The sequence below is a fragment of the Erythrolamprus reginae genome, chromosome 5 (genome assembly GCF_031021105.1).
Source record: "Erythrolamprus reginae isolate rEryReg1 chromosome 5, rEryReg1.hap1, whole genome shotgun sequence".
Classification (NCBI taxonomy): Eukaryota; Metazoa; Chordata; class Lepidosauria; order Squamata; family Dipsadidae; genus Erythrolamprus; species Erythrolamprus reginae.
Window position 1 is genome coordinate 92779015 of NC_091954.1, and position 18088 is coordinate 92797102.

General features: G+C 38.2%; 1 protein-coding gene across 3 annotated transcripts in view; it reads left to right on the top strand.

Moving 5' to 3' along the window:
- The window catches only part of LEKR1 (leucine, glutamate and lysine rich 1), a 58120-nt gene that overhangs the window by 30616 nt on the left and 9416 nt on the right, over positions 1-18088 (top strand). For all 3 annotated transcript variants that reach the window (XM_070753527.1, XM_070753525.1, XM_070753526.1), the window contains exons 7-10: positions 2697-2778; positions 6207-6284; positions 6742-6945; positions 11703-11796. In XM_070753527.1, coding sequence (XP_070609628.1) covers positions 2697-2778; positions 6207-6284; positions 6742-6945; positions 11703-11796 — 458 coding nt within the window. The remainder of the gene's footprint in view (positions 1-2696; positions 2779-6206; positions 6285-6741; positions 6946-11702; positions 11797-18088) is intronic.

An 18088-nucleotide genomic window follows, 5' to 3' on the forward strand; every position in this document is an offset into this window, starting at 1 on the left:
TTAAATCCAAGGATTTCTTAGCAGCCTTCCATTCTAATGTTTTTTAGGTCTGACATTGCTTAGCATTTCTGAGATCCATCAAGAACAACTAGGGGTTGCCACTTGCTGAGTCACAATTAGATGGAAGGATTTCAAAAATGGGAAACAGCAAGTTTCGGAGATGTGCAGTCTGAGGCTTATAGAAGAATCTATTGGTTACAGAATAAAAGAGTTGGAAGGACTTTGGAGGTCTTCTAGCCCAGTGATTTTCAACCTTTTTTGAACCACAGCACATTTTTTACATTTACAAAATCCTGGGGCACACCACCAACCAAAATGACACAAAATGACACTCTAAGACACTCTCCTCTCTTTTTCCATCCCTGTCTCCTCCCCCTCTTGTGTGTGTGTGTGTGTGTGTGTGTGTATACATACTCTTGAACCATTTCCAAAAACAGGTGAGGGCTGGGGGGTTTTCTCTCTTACTTTTTGGGTGCTTTTTATCATATGCTTTAAATCAAGAGTCACTTCTCTCTCTCTCTCTCTTGTTTCTCTCTCTTTCCTCTCATTCTCTGTCTCAATCATTTTCTCATTTCTCTTTTTTCCTCCCCTTTTTGCTCATTTCTCTCTCTCTCCCTTCCTCTCCTTTTCTCTCTCTCTTGCTTTCTATCTCTTTCTCTCTCTCTTGCTTTCTTTCTCTTTCTCTCTCTCTCTCTCTTGCTTTCTCTCTCTCTCTTTCTCTCTCTCTCACTTGCTTTCTCTCTCTCACTCTCTCTCTCTGTCAGCAAAAAGTTGTGAGACCAGAACCTGAGCTTCCTTCTTCGCGGCACACCTGACCATGTCTCGCGGCACACTGGTTGAAAAACACTGTTCTAGCCTACCCAACTCCCTGCTCAGGCAGGAAACTCTCTACCATTTCAAACAAATGGTTGTTTAATCTCTTCTTAAAATTTCCAGTGTTGAAGCACCCACAACTTCTAGAAGCAAGTCATTCTACTAATTAATTGTTCTAAGTGTCAGGAAATTTTTCCTTAGTTCTTAGTTACTTCTCTCCTTGATTAGTTTCCATCCATTGCTTTTTGTCCTGTCTTCAGGTGCTTTGGTGAATAGGTTGACTCCCTCTTCTTTGTAGCATCCCCTTAGATATTGGAACACTGCTATCAGGTCACCCATTATATGCACAGCAGGGAATTGGAAGTAAGACCATTATGTAGCCATGTGTGCTGATATTTTATTTTCTGGATTTATTTATATATAATGTACAGTAAATACTTGCACGAGCCCACTGTAATTGTCAAATGTTTCTGTAAAAACCATTTGTAAAATCAGTGTAATTGGTTTGCAGTGTTTATCATTTATGTAACTCATTTTCTTCTGATATCATTACCTACTGGTATCAAAAATACTTGTAAGGCCTTGGAAATTCTAGAAAATTGCATCAATATAATGGTTTGATCTGGGACACATCTGTTCCAGAAATTACAACAAACTGTTCCTTATTTTTTAAAACTTTTGATAAAATTAATCCAAGAATGTTCCCCAAATCTGTTCTCGAGAATTGGAAGACCCTCTGGTGCATTATTTTGAGAAGACTTGGAGAAGGAAAATAAAAGCCATGACGTACAACCGAATATCTGCTTCTATCTCCTATAAGAACTTTAAGAATTCAGGCAATGGTGAAATCCAAATTGTTTTACTAACGGTTCAGTGGGCATGGTTTATTGGGCTTGGTGTGGCTTGGTGGGCATGGCTTGGTAAGCATGGCAGGGGAAGGATACTGCAAAATCCCATTCCCTCCCCACTCCGGGGCCAGTCAAAAGTGGTATTTGCTGGTTCCCCGAATTACTCAAAATTTCTGCTACCGGTTCTCCAGAACCTGTCAGAACCTGCTGGATTTCACCCCTGATTTTGGATTATTTTTATTATATTGTACATTCACAATAAATTTTAAGTTGCTTCTTATAATGTTATATAACTACAACATTAACATAAATACTATTTTTTTAAAAAATAACCCACATTATTTATTCATTCATTTATTCATTCATTCATTCATTTTGTATGCCACCCCTCTCCGCAGACTCGGGGCGGCTCACAGCAACAGAAAACAATATATAATACAAATTCAATAATTTGAAAGCTAAAAACCCATAATTTAAAAAACATGCACACATCATACCATACATAAACAGTATAGGCCTGGGGAAGTTAGTTCTCCCATGCCTGACGGCAGAGGTGGGTTTTAAGGAGTTTACGAAAGGCAAAGAGGGTGGGGGCAGTTCTAATCTCAGAGGGGAGCTGGTTCCAGAGGGTCGGGGCTGCCATAGAGAAGGCTCTTCCCCTGGGACCCGCCAAATGACATTGTTTAGTCGACGGGACCCGGAGAAGGCCAACTCTGTGGGACCTAATCGGTCGCTGGGATTCGTACGGCAGAAGGCGGTCCCGGAGATATTCTGGTCCGATGCCATGAAGGGCTTTATAGGTCAAAACCAACACTTTGAATTGATCGGCAACCAATGCACACTGCGGAGTGTTGGTGTAACATGGGCATACCTTTGGAAGCCCATGATTGCTCTCGCAGCTGCATTCTGCACGATCTGATCTCTATAATATTATAAAATATTACATGCTATAATATATTATAACTGATTTGAACTCTTGAGGCAGAAAGTACAGTTAAATTAATGAAAATGATTGACAGTAATTTGTTGTTACAGATTTAACCGATGAAATGCAGGCAACTGAACTCAAGTTCCAGAAAGCAGCCGATGAAATTACATATTTTAAAGAATTAGTCCTGTAAGACACTTCCTTTTATTCATACACAATGCCATTCATTTTTGCTTACCAGATTGTAATTACTTATTTAAGCGAATGATACAGTAACTGAAAAGTCATTGGAGTGTATCTTATGATTATTATATTCTGCTTTTTTGTTTGAAAAGTATCACATGTGTAAGCAGGGGTGGGCTGCTGCCCAGACAGGGGTAACGCAGTGGGGTAGCGAAAATAGAGCTCCACCCCAGAGTACCCTATTTGTACTGAAAGATGTTGAAAGAAAATGCAGGGCATCCTGCATAAGCCATGCCCACAGTGTGATAGTAAAATTTTGGTAGCCCTTCACTGTGTATAAGTATTCACACATACACATACCGATACCAAATCAAGCCAAGACCCAACCTGTTTCCTTTAGTGACTAACTGGATAGTTCCAGATAGTTCATTCACAGGACTTAACACTGTTTCCCAATAAATATCCATAGTTCTCAGATAAGAAATTACAATTGCTGTAATGCATTGCTGGAGAAAACAACGTGACAATGTTATTGACTAGTCCAATCCATTTTTTTCTATCACAGTGGGAAAAGGTTATATAGAAAATTGTGAAAATTCTAGTACTCACTAGGTTAAAAGAAGCCTTTACAAATACTTGCTTAACAATGTTAATTGGGACTAGCAACTCCATTGGTAAGCAACACTGTTGTAAAAGTGTGATGTAATATGATGGTGCCAACTTACGATGGCAGTGGTAATTCCATCTGCCTTTGTTATACAAATCTCACAAGGTGTGACTGTCCCATGTTCGCATCATGGTCATTTGTGATCTCTGGCTGCCTTCTCCATTGATTTTGCTCATCAGAACTGAAGGTTGCAAATGGTGATCATGTGACAGTGAGATGCTGTGACTACCCTAACTGCAAGCCAATTGCTAGCACCTGAATCAGGTTCCAAGGACTCCAGGGATGCTGTGAGAGTTGCAGTTACAAGGAATGGGTTGTAGGTCCCTTTGTTCAGTGCTGTCATAACTGAACGGTCACTGGATGAATAGTCACTGAACAAGGACTATCTGTAGAATATCCTTTGGATGTTTCATGAAAATTTTGTATAGATAATATAAATGCTGCCTCTTCCAGCTTTGAGGATGTACCAGTACAACCTATAAATGTTATGCATGCATTACTTAGAAGCGAGGCTGGTATTCAATGGGGCTTATTCCCAATGAAATATATACTGCTCAAAAAAATAAAGGGAACACTCAAAGAACACATCCTAGATCTGAATGAATGAAATATTCTCATTGTTATTTATTTTTATTTATTTATTTATTTTGCCCAATACATAATACACATTGAAGAGAAAGATATGTAATAATATAAGTAAAGAAAAGAATAGAAGAAAATATATAAAAGTATAGGTGAATATATTTGAAAGGAAGAAAAGATAAATGAGATAAGGAGAGACAATTGGACAGGGGACGGAAGGCACACTGGTGCACTTATGCATGCCCCTTACTGACCTCTAAGGAACCTGGAGAGGTCAATCGTGGATAGTCTAAGGTTGAATGTGCTGACAACATGTGAAATTGATTGTCAATCAGTGTTGCTTTCTAAGTTGACAGTTTGATTTCAGAGAAGTTTGATTTACTTGGAGTTATTTTGTGTTGTTTAAGTGTCCCCCTTATTTTTTTGAGCAGTATATATGTTGATCCACCTGGACCGGAATCCATTTCCATCTACTACTAAATTGCAGGCAGGTAGTCCTTCACTTACAGCCATTCATTTAGCCACCATTCAAAGTTACAATGACACACAAAAAGTAATTTACGACTTCATACTTACAATGGCTGCAACATTCCCATAGTCACATGATCAGAATTTGGACACTTGGGAACTGGCATGTATTTATGGCATGCAGCATCTTGGGGTCACATCACCATTTGTGACCTTTCCAGCCAGTTTCTGATAAGCAAAGCCATTGATGGGGGGGGGGGCAGATTTGCTTTACAACTGCATGGCAAAAAAGTTCATGAAATCAGGCATGCCCTGCTTAACTGCTCTGCTTAGAAATGGAAACTCTGATTCCAACTGTGGTTGTAAGTCAAGGACCTGTACACAGAAGCACTGGATTACTGGAGAATATTAGACTGATTCCTGTTGAATGAGAACATGGATCCAACTGGCAACTGGAGCAGTTCTCCAAGAGTTCTATGGGGAAAAAAGAGACAAGAACCTACAAATAGAGTCAGATAACAAAAAGAGCCAGTAGGACTCTATTCCAATCTTCAACTACCACCCCTACCTCCCTCTTAGAGAATTTCCTGTTTATGCTGGTGCCTTCTTTATCTGTAGTCTTGTTGGACTGTTTTATTGTAGCATGAATAACCTATTACAGGGTACTATATATGTTAACTTTCTTATTTGAAGTGTTCTAAAATATCTAGTAAGGTTTTCTCTATCACATGTTATGTTTTTCCCCAGAGGAATTTATTAGAGAGCTTCTTTTCAAAAACCACAATGTCTATAACTTTCAAGCTTTTATAGTTTAATACTTATCTCTATTTTACCTTTTATACACATCTGCACAGTTCAAACAAAAGTAAAAACAACCAGTTGCGAGTTTTGCCTTGGTGCTGTTTGGATGTTAATATTTTATAAAGCCAGTTATTTGCATAGTAGGATTTTGGTTTGAGAACCACCTAGTTAGTATATTCGTGATGCATAGATATACTGCTCGCTTGCACACAGGGTGAGTTTTCTCATGTTAAAAGTGAATATTAAAACAATATTTGGCTTTGTGTGGTTTTGCTGAGGCTTAGAACAAGCACCTCCCTTATGAAACCAGGTTACAACGCCTTGGTCTCTTCAGCCTTGAAAGATGGCATTTAAGAGGTGACTTGATCGAAGTAATGCATGAGATAGAAAAGGTGGATAGAGAAAAAATTATTTTCTCTATCACACAATACTAGGACGAGGGGGCACTCCCTAAAGCTCATAGGTAAGAAAGCAAGGACAAATAAAGGGAAATATTGCTTCATCCAGAAGATCATTGGTTTATAGAATTCACTTCCAGAAGAGGTCGCGACAGCTGTCAACCTGGATAGCTTCAAAGCAGGATTAGACAGATTCATGGATGCCAAGTGTATTGGTGGTTATTGAAACGGATGTCCAAGTGCTGCCTCTATGTTGGTTGAGGCAGGCAGGGTTCCCTTGGGTACCATTTGTTGGGGGTCAAGGGAAAGGGAGGGTTTTGCCTTCTCTTTCTGCTCAAGATCCCTATGTATAGGTAATTGGTGGGGCATTGTGTGACACAGAATGCTGGACTCAATGGGCTTTGGCCTGATTCAGTTTGGCTCTTCTTAAGCATTAAAAAATTAACCCATTTTATTACTAAAGTTCTCTTTATTTTTTAAAAGAAATAAAGTTAATCATTTAAAGTTCTGTATTCTAGAAAGAAATCAAAAGAATGTGAAGAACATCAGAGGGACTTTCAAAAGTTGTCATCTGAAATTGGAATAACTAAATCTCGGTAAGAGTCAAAATGGTTACAATTTACAAATACAGTATATGAAATGCAGGTGGCATTTATAACTTCTTCTCCTTAAATAATTGCGTGCAGTTTCCAAGCACTTTTCATAAATGTTTTACATTGTGCGATTTTTATTTATTTATTACATTTTCCTCTGCTTTTGCATACAGTACATTAAAAATGCTAAACATAGAAGACTGTCTAATTTTCTTAAACTAAGTTCCTAGTCTCTGTTTCCTAACCTGTTTGTTATACTTCCTTTACTAATTTTCAATTTATTCAGATTATAAATCTATTATAGAAGGCTCTACCTTCACTTTGTATATTTACTCAACTTTTAAAAATTTCTTTTTCAGTAATTACATGGAATTGTATTTTTATAAACAGAAAGAGAAAAATATGAATGAATGTGTTTCTGAATATTTCAGTTATTACATTTCTTTTGTTTTACATTTAGGTTTACTCATATGGCGACAGAAAAGGAAGAAACTCTACTTGCCTGCCAACAAATGTATCAACGTTTACAGGAAGGAACAATTGAGAAAGAAAGGAGAGAAGATAATTTTAAAAAACAAATGAAGATGGTGGAAAGTGAACTGGAAACAATCAACAAGCTCCTGAAACACCGAGAGGAAGAAATAGTCATACTTAAGCAAGAAAGGTAATTAGGAATGTCTTGTACTCAGAGCTACAGGTGCTGATGTTTTTCCTAGGCTTTCTTTCCACATGCAATACTCCTCACTCAAAATAAATAATTACATAGGCTGTTAGTGTGTAATAAAATAATGTACAATCTCAAACATCCTTACTCATCAGTGATCCCATTGAATTTCCCAAGTCTGTACTACTTAAGGTAGAACCCATATACATAGAAACATAGAAGACTGACGGCAGAAAAAGACCTCATGGTCCATCTAGTCTGCCCTTATACTATTTCCTGTGTTTTATCTTAGGATGGATATATGTTTATCCCAGGCATGTTTAAATTCAGTTACTGTGGATTTACCAACCACGTCTGCTAGAAGTTTGTTCCAAGGATCTACTACTCTTTCAGTGAAATAATATTTCCACACGTTGCTTTTGATCTTTCCCCCAACTAACTTCAGATTGTGTCCCCTTGTTCTTGTGTTCACTTTCCTATTAAAAACACTTCCCTCCTGAACCTTATTTAACCCTTTAACATATTTAAATGTTTCGATCATGTCCCCCCTTTTCCTTCTGTCCTCCAGACTATACAGATTGAGTTCATGAAGTCTTTCCTGATACGTTTTATGCTTAAGACCTTCCACCATTCTTGTAGCCCGTCTTTGGACCCGTTCAATTTTGTCAATATTTTTTTGTAGGTGAGGTCTCCAGAACTGAACACAGTACTCCAAATGTGGTCTCACCAGCGCTCTATATAGCGGGATCACAATCTCCCTCTTCCTGCTTGTTATACCTCTAGCTATGCAGCCAAGCATCCTACTTGCTTTTCCTACTGCCCGACCACACTGCTCACCCATTTTGAGACTGTCAGAAATCACTACCCCTAAATCCTTCTCTTCTGAAGTTTTTGCTAACACAGAATATACCAGTCAAGAGTTATAACAAATAGTGGCCCTAATTGAGATTAATATAGCTTCATTACCATTCAGGTCAATGGAAGATGTTTACAGTGTTTAAAAATTCCACTTATTTTTTGAACGATTAATTTTCTCCGATACCGCATACCTAGCTATTGCTATGGACAATGGAGAAATGAAATTGTACAAAGCATTTCATATATGTTATCTTCATTGGCATTTCAGCTTCTACCCAAGTAGCTTGACAGAGGGCTGTATAGTAGATGCTGTCACTGCCTTTTACTCAGCAGTGTTCAAAGAAGAGGGTTCAAATTGTCCTAGTCAGATGACCGAGCAACTAGAAAAGAACCAAAATTGGATTTACCACAATTTCACTTAGCTGTGGCTATTTATTTACATCTTCATCTACCTTACTAATTTGGATTCCCAAACTATTGAAAGGAATTCACATGGAATTTCATATGAATTCAATGGTAATGTGATATTAAACTTGGGGTATGATGGCTCAGTGGTTAAAGCCCTTCATGGCATCGGACCAGAATATCTCCGGGACCGCCTTCTGCCGCACGAATCCCAGCGACCGGTTAGGTCCCACAGAGTTGGCCTTCTCCGGGTCCCGTCGACTAAACAATGTCATTTGGCGGGATCCAGGAGAAGAGCCTTCTCTGTGGCGGCCCCGACCCTCTGGAATCAGCTCCGCCCAGATATCAGAGTTGCTCCCACCCTCCTTGCCTTTTGCAAGCTCCTTAAAACCCACCTCTGTCGTCAGGCATGGGGGAACTGAAATTTTTTCCCTTCCCCCTAGGCTTATAGAATTTATACATGGTATGCTTGTTTGTATGATTGGTCTCTTAAATTGGGGTTTTTAGATTATTTTTTAATATTAGATTTGTTACATTGTCTTTTTTACTGTTGTTAACCACCCCGAGTCTTCGGAGAGGGGCAGCATACAAATCTAATAAATAAATAAATAAAATAAATAAAGATGCTGACCTTGTCAGGTGGAAAGCTAACAGCTTGGGTTCAAGACCCGAGCACTGAGTGAGCTCTCATTCCTTGCCCCAGGTCTTGCCTACCTAGCAGTTTGAAAACATGGAAATGTGAGTAGATAAATAGGTATCACTTCAGTGAGAAGATAACAGTGGTCCATGAATCTCAGTATATGTGCATGTCTTCGGACAACGCTGGCTCTCTTGGCTAAGAAATTGAGATGCACAACACCCCCTAAAAGGAGATTTTGTGAGATTTAAATGGTAATTCTTATTTCATACTATATACAATCATCACGTTATATGAATTCTCAGCTACATTATATCTCTGAAAGTAATGCATGCCTATCTATTTTTTCGGGGGAGCATAGTAAATCATTATTTTACCATAAAAATAATTTTCTGTGCATTTTTCCAAATATGCTATCCTATGGGAGATCTTTGCTGTTTTTTTCTGGTAAGTGATATCATCAAATAGGCTTGCAAACAAATATCAAACATAATCCGCTAAGCTTAGTTATATCACCTATGAACAGGTTCAACTTCTTAAGATTGCAACCTAATGCAATAATATTGGTGCATCGGGGTTGTGGTTAATTCAATTAAGTTACATAACATGCCAGTCCTAATATGTGTATGCTTGTTATTTCAATATATTACTTATCAAATGTCATTATCCACAATTTTAATAGGCGTTAGTTAGGTTTGCCTTCCTCTCCAATATTCTTTAATCCAAGAGCATAAATAGGTTCTTAAGATCTATAATTATTGCTATTTTTCAATAGATGGGATACAATAATACAATTATCCTCTTTCATAAGTGTTCCCAAATAGAATTACAACGTGTACTAATTGGAGATTAGGGCAGAATATGATATGTACAATCAGATAACTCCCTTATCTACGATTTTCTAAAAGCAGGAGCATAGGCCGTAGTCAAATTGCTGTGCTTATCTTATCATCTGTGTTCTTTTCTCATTTTAAACTGAACCCACATATACTGTATATTGTTTTCCTTTGGGGTAAATGTGTTCTAATTTTTGAAGCCGGAAATACAGATTAGGGATGAATGAAAACAGTTTCTTTATTCTCATTTAGTTAGATCTCCAATTTTGGTCCCTGTCTTCATTTTTAAAAAATAAAGCTCTAACAAGTATTTAATTACTTTAATGTTTTAATTTTTTTTTAAATGTATGGTTTTTATAATATTTTATTATTTGTTTGAACTGTATTTTTCTGTTTTAATTATATTTTTGTAAGCTGCCTTAAGGTGTTACGGAAGGAAAAACATGCAATGCATACACATTAACACAACATTTTTATGGACAATTAGATCAGATATGCACTACTACTGATTATGTATTAAATGTAGCAGAACGTTACTGTGATGACATAATTACTAGATACCAGAGGTCAGTGATGGCGAACCTTTTTTCCCTCGGGTGCTGAAAACGCGTGTGCTATCGCGCATGTGTGAGTGCCCACACCCATAATTCAATACTTGGGGATGGTGAAAATGGCCCTCCCCTGCCCCCACAGAGGCCCCCTGGAAGCCTGAAACAGCACATTTACCAATCTCTGGTGGGCTTATCCTCCTGAAGACTCTCTCGAAACCAAAAATGCCCTTCCGGGTAAGCCAAAAATCAGCTGGCTGGCACAACATGTACATTGGAACTGAGCTAGGGTAACGACTCACGTGCCAGCAGATATGGCTCCGCGTGCCACCTGTGACACCCATGCCATAGGTTTGCCATCATTGCCATAGGTAGTTCTTCTAGACTCATTCATTCATTCATTCATTCATTCATTTGACTTCTAGGCCGCCCAATCCCATGGGACTCAGGGTGTCTTACAACAATATATATATTTATAACAAAAGAAAATACAATAATAAAAGTCAATATTAGTACTAAACACATTAAAATAATAAAAACAATAAAATCCTATTATAAACTGACAACAATCCAATCAATCAAACATACATCACAGATGGTAGTGTTCATGGCCACTAGGCCAGCTGGCAAAGCGAGGTCTTCATTGCCTTTCAGAAGGTCGGTAGGGTGGGACTTACAGTATGACTACAAGTTACCTATAAGTCTATGGAGAGGGGCGGAATACAAATCTAACTAACAAACTAACAAACAAACAAACACGCATGCATGCATACATACATACATACATAAACAAACAAACAAACAAGCGAGCCCAGATTTCTGTTTTTAAGTGAGACTTTTGTGAAGTGAGTTTTGCCCCATTTTACAATGTTTCTTACCACAATTGCTAAGTGAATCACTGTAGCTGATAAGTTGGTAACATGGTTGTTAAGTGAATCTGGCTTTCCCATTCGTTTTGATTATCAGATTTCCAAAGGTGATCATATGACGTTAGGACACCACAACGGTCATAAATATGAACCAGTTGCCAAGCATCTGAATTTTGATCACACAATCATGGGGATGTTGCAAATGTCATAACTGAGAAATGGTCAGAAGTCACATTTTTCAGTGCTGTTGAAAGTCACTTAAATGAACTTTTGTACGTTGACTTCCTGTACTGCATTTATGTTATTTATGGAATAATATAATGCTATAAATTCCTGCAGATGTTGTATATCGAGGATACCTTTTGATATATATATTGGGAAGATTTCTAGATATAAATGGGTTGTACTGCTTCAGAAATCTGTTGGAAGAGAATCATTGTCAGTATTTTCCATACCTACAGCATCTTCTTGACTTGCCAGCAGCAAATTCAAAATTTAAAACATGCAGAATTAGAAGTTGGAGAAGAAAACCCGATTAGAACTGTTTTTATAATTTCTTTGGCTGAAATTCATCTTATATATGATATTTTTTGTGTACAATTAGGGAATCATTGCAGGTTTCCCATCAGAAGATAACAGAACAGCTACAGGAAACATTAAGGCAAAAAGTGCTGAATGAAAAGAATTGGCAAGAAAAGGTAATACTAGGTATTCTAGTTATCACCGTGCTTATTTGTTTTCTGTAGCTTGCTTACTTGTACAAAGTTCTTTGCTCAAAGCCAAGATTAATACATATTGTAACAGAGTTTCCTTCCTTCTATTTTGTTTCACAGAATCTTCTGCAGATTTACATTTTTAAAAGCCTTTAAAATTTGAAAAATTCTGAAACAAAAAATATTTGAATTATTTAAAAGCAGAGCAATCATTTATATAAAGCCTAAAGTGTATTTCATTTTTATTTGTTGTATAATATAAAAATATTGGCATTCTTAGATTTCATATATTAATCTATTAATCTATTTCTCATTTTTCTTTAGAAGTGCTTTATGTGGGGATCTTTCTTCATTTTATCCCCACAACAACCACCCTGTGTGGGGCATTAAGCTGAAATGGAATTCAATTATTTATTTATTTGTTGGATTTATATGCCGCTCAGGCGGCTTATACAGTGAATTTCAATGTGTGAGAATGAACTCGGTATGGACCCGAATTGTGCGGGTTCAGTTCGCCCATCACTAGTTAAGACAGAACTTGAACTCACAATCTCCTGTCTAGCTTGGTGCCTTAACCAGAAGATCAAACTGGGCTGTTGGCTTGAGCTTTGAAGTGCACTGAAGATTTCTCCTCGAATGGTGACAAAACATTTGCAACCAAATTGCCAAACTCGGAACTCAAAACCAACAGCCCTGCTACCAACCCAAGCTACTAATAATACTCAAGTACGTTTCAACTAGATTAAACTGGCTATAAAAAAGATTTACAAGGAAAGTTTTTCATTTTAGTAACTCAATCCTTTTCATAAATTTATATGACAGTAATTTCATTAAGTCATACGACAGTAATGAGCCGAGGTGGCGCAGTGGGTAGAGTGAAGTACAGCAGGCCACTAAAGCTGACTGCTAGATCTGCAGGGTCAGTGGTTCAAATCTCATCCCCTGCTCAAGGTTGACTCAGCCTTCCATCCTTCCGAGGTGGGTAAAATGAGGACCCAGATCGTGGGGGCAATATGCTGGCTCTGTTAAAAAGTGCTATTGCTAACATGTTGTAAGCCGCCCTGAGTCTAAGGAGAAGGGCGGCATAAAAAACTAACTAACTAACTAACTAACTAACTAACTAACTAACTAACTAACTAACTAACTAACAGAATATCTCCGAGACCGCCTTCTGCCGCACGAATCCCAGCGACCGATTAGGTCCCACAGAGTTAGCTTCTCCGGGTCCCGTCAACTAAACAATGTCAGTTGGCGGGCCCCAGGGGAAGAGCCTTCTCTGTGGTGGCCCCGACTCTCTGGAACCAGCTCCCCCCAGAGATTAGAACTGCTCCTATCCTCCTTGCCTTTCGTAAACTCCTTAAAACCCACCTTTGTCGTCAGGCATGGTGGAACTGAGATATCTCCCCCGGGCCTATTCAATTCAATTTATGTATGGTATGCTTGTATGTATGTTTGCTTAAATAATGGGGTTTTTAAATATTTTAAATTGTAAATTATTAGATTTGTCATGAACTGTTTTATTGTGTTGTGAGCTGCCCCGAGTCTACGGAAAGGGGCGGCATACAAATCTAATAACTAACTAACTAACTAACTAACTAACTAACTAACTAACTAACTAACTAACTAACTAACTAACTAACTAACTAACTAACTAAACAAACAAACAAACAAACAAACAAACAAACTTGAACCTGCATTTTCCCAATCCTAGTCCAGTGTCATAATCCCTGCCCTTCTTTTTCTTCAGTTAAACTATTTAGCTGGGATGTTACTCAGCAGCAAAATTGTGCCATTTTATTGTGGGTTTCTTCACCCGCATATCTAGACTCAGAAGCTTGCCTATATTGAGAAGATGAGCCAGGAAGGATTTAGCACCTAAGTTTTCTACCAAATTCCTACTTAATCCTAACTGGCCATATTGCAATTATGTCCCCCTCGAATACAAGGCAAGAGGAATTGGGGGAAGGGGAAGGAAGAGTTATTATTATTATTATTATTTATTTTGTCCAATACATATTGAAGAGAATAGATATGTAGTAATATAAATAAAGAAAAGAATAGAAGAAAAGATATAAAAGTATAGGTGAACATATTTGAAAGGAAGAAAAGATAAATGAGATAAGGAGAGACAATTGGACAGGGGACGGAAAGCACACTGGTGCACTTATGCACGCCCCTTACTGACCTCTAAGGAACCTGGAGAGGTCAATCGTGGATAGTCTAAGGGGAAAATGTTGGGAGTTAGGGGTTGACACTACTGAGTCAGGTAATGAGTTCCACGCTTCGACAACTCGGTTGCTGAAGTCATATTTTTTACAGTCAAGTTTGGAGCGGTTAATATTAAGTTTGAATCTGTTGCGTGCTCTTGTGTTGTTGCGATTGAAGCTGAAGTAGTCATTGACAGGTAGAACGTTGCAGCATATGATCTTGTGGGCAATACTTAGATCGTGTTTTAGGCGACGTAGTTCCAAGCTTTCTAGACCTAGGATTGATAGTCTGCTTTCGTAGGGTATTCCACATGGCCAGCTCTACTTGCTGCACTTGCCTACTACTTGTTTTCTTGTCCTGGTTTAGCTTCTTTAAAAATGTATTTCTACTTCCGCGTGGTCACTAAAACCTCAGGCTGCGAATACTTGGTTCTCAGATGTCCCAGTTTTTCCTCTCAGCATAGTTTCTCAGAGATAGGATATAATTTTATCATAAATTGGTCTGTTTACACAGTTGGTATCTGTTAAGCAGCTTGGCATTCAACATAGGTAACCTACTAATAGGAATAAGAGACAGCACATACATATTTGCTGACACCTATTAAAATGTGCTGAATGTCAAGTGCTCCAGAAATACTCTTCTCGGACTAAAAAGATGATGCTGTCTTGTTGTTGGGTCATTGTGCCACTACATGGCAATAAAATGTTCTTTTTTAAAAAAGAGGGGAAGAAAATCAAATAATATGTAGCCTAAATGAATGGGGAAAATATATTTCAAAGCTAAGTTCCTTAAAGTGGAGTTTAGGCATTTAATGCCCTGGATTATAAATACACTACGTAAAAAAGAAAGAAAGAAATTGTTGCTAGGCAACGTGGGCAAGATAATTGAGAAACATTTTTCAAAATGCTCATTATTATGGCTATTAATTGCATGGGTTTTATGTGTTAGTTAGATGGAAAATATTTTCATTCTGAGGTCTGCTTCCACATGTCAATACTACTGACAGAGTTTTGAGAGTACTTTAGGATCCTTTATGATCTATGTGCTCAAGGCTTAATAAACACTTTTGCCACATGTCATGATTGTGGATTAAGGTACTTAAAAATGAGGCCAGGGTAGGAAAACATGGAACAGAGAGAAATGTGTCATTAAATAGATGTCAATTTCCCAAGTTATAAGGCCAGATCTAGTAACTGAGATTGTGTTCTAGCTAATCCCTCTGTTCTCATCCCGAGGAGATGACTAGTACTATTGATGAGATCTGAGAGTATCTACAAAAGAATGTAACATCTATGATGGATTGTGTTACCTAAAGTAGCATTTTCTTACCATGGTTCTGAACACCTATGGGATAAAGACTTAATAGTTGTTACCCATCAGCAATTATTAAGAAATACTGTATGTATTTATTAGCAATAGCATTTAGACTTACATACTGCTTCACAGCCCCCCCAACCGGTTTACGGAATCAGCCTATTGCGCCCAACAATCTGGGTCCTCATTTTACTGACCTCGGGAGGATGGTAGGCTCAGTCAACCTTGAGTCTAGTGAAATTCAAATTGCCAAATTGCAGGCAGCTGGCAGAGAGCAGATGTAGCCTGCAGTACTGCATTCTAACCACTGCACCAGCAAAGTTCTAACAGTTGTATAGCCATCACCACTAGACTCTATTGAGAGTTGTAATAATTAATTGCCATAATATTTTAAAGCTCTTTCTGAACATTTTAGAGCTATTCAAGTTTGCAGGTATTTTCTCTTGTGAAAGAAAAATATTCTAATTTTCTAAATTAATGAAACACCCGGAGGAGGCATTTAACCCTACTGGAGCATCACTTGACTTCTTTTAATTGGATAGGAACTCACACTTCAACTATCATTAAAAATCCTTATTCTTATCCTTACAAATTAGTAAATATTGCAATACTTTAGAACAATAAATTGTGTTTTGGGGTGTTTAGAGCATTTATCTCTTTTTTTCTATATTAGGGTAGTGATGACGAACCCTTTTTGCTTTGTGTGCCAAAAAGGGGGGGGTCACATGTGTGCGGGCCCACATCCATAATTCCATGCGGGAGCCCCTGCACATGCATGCATGACAGCTCCCTCATTCCCAGCACGATCATGGCACACCTGTTTTTTGCTCTCCCCAGGCTTCAGAGTCTTTCTAGGAGCCTGGGTAGGGTGAAAAGGCCTTCCTGCCCACCAGTAGCAGGGTGCTACCGATACAGGTTTAGGACGCTGTACCGAAAGCGAAAATTGACCTGTGTGCGCAGCTTTGTGTCCCCGATGTGCGGGCATGTGCATCCAAGTGAGATTTTGCTTCTGCGCATATGCAAGATTTTAGTGATTTTTTTTTGCTTCCGCACATGCTGTGTGCGTAGCACTCTGGGTGCGGCGGGAGCGGCAACCCCTTCCTGCTCATCACTACTGCCAAGAGGCCCTCCAGAGGCCGGAAATGGCCTGTTTGCCAGGTTGAACTGGAAGTTCCTTTTTTTTTTTGGCTCCCCCAGGCATTAGAGCCTTTCTAGGAGCCTGGGGAGGATGAAAATGGCCTCCCCCCTTGGAAGCTCTTCAAATGCCAGAAATGGCCCATTTGCCAATTTCTTCCAGAGGCTGAAAACAGGCTGTTTCCAACTCCTAGTGGAGCCAGAAGCCAGCCAGCACATGCATGAACTCACATGCCCACTGATATGGTTCTGCATGCCACTTGAGGCACGTGTGCCATAGATTCACCATCATGGATATGGGGGTTTGTGTGTGCATGTGTATGTGTGTCTGACAGAATTGTACATTGAACCATGTAAGTTTGCAATGCAGGTTTTATTGACAGTGATTATTTAAATATAATTGTTATATAATTTAGCTGTACTAACATTTGGATTTATGATTTTATTACCGCTTTTTCACAAAATTGTAACTAGTATAGTGAAGACTATAAATTTAGAAAAAAGATAAGCAAATGATTAAATAACCATATAAATTATGCAACATTATTTGTTATAATGTCTTTACTGTCTTAAAACTGTTCAGAGATTCATACAGAGATTTAAAAATACCAAAGTGTGACACTTGGTTTGAAAGCTCAATTAATGAAATCATTATTTTATGTCGGCTGAAGAAATTCATCTTTAAAATAAAATTGGAAAAGTGCGATAAAGTACTCTGAAAGTTGATTGTTTCATCTAGGCTTCCGTTTCAGGAAGCACATCACATTTTAGAATCTCTTACAATAGGGAACAAGATAGAAGAACATGCACAATAAAAACCAGTAGGTTTATTAAATAATTTTAGATGCTGGATATAATACATTTACTTTGAACTATCTGGCTGCATTTGGACCTCAGCTTATTTTTTATTTTTTAAATGTTATTTATTTATTGTCAAACATGTACAGGATAATAAGTACTGTATAGGTATGAACATAAGCATGAACAAAGGAAGTAAATATAGACAAATGGGAACAGTGAGGCAGGGATGGTAGGCATGCTGACGCACTTATATACGCTCCTTTACGGACCTCTTAAAAATGGGGTGAGGTCCACAGTAGACAGTTTGAGATTGAAGTTGTGAGGGTTTGAGGTTGTAACAACAGAGTCAGATAGAGATTCTATGCATTGACCACTCTGTTGCTGAAGTCGTATTTTCTGCAATCAAGTTTGAAGCGGTTTAGCTTGAGTTTGTATCGATTGTTTATATTATTGTGGTTGAAGCTGAAACCTGGTGGCATAGGGAATTATATTGTGAGTAGAGGAGTGGAGTACTCTTCTTGTGAAATACCTCTGAACCTGTTCAATTGTGTTAGTTCTGATATAGAGCGTGGGTTCCAGGAGGACAAGCTGTATTCAAGAATTGTGGTTTTTTATTCCCTAGTTAGCAGTACAATGTTACAGAGAAGACACTTTCCAAAATTAGGTTAGCAATTCTTAATGCCTTTTTGGCAATGCTGTTATAGTGAGCTCTGGGCTTAGATCATTTGAGATGAGTACTCCTACGTCCTTGACAGAGTGAGGGTCATCTATGAGATTGTTTCTGCCCAACTTGTATTTGGTGTTCTGATTTTTATTGCCA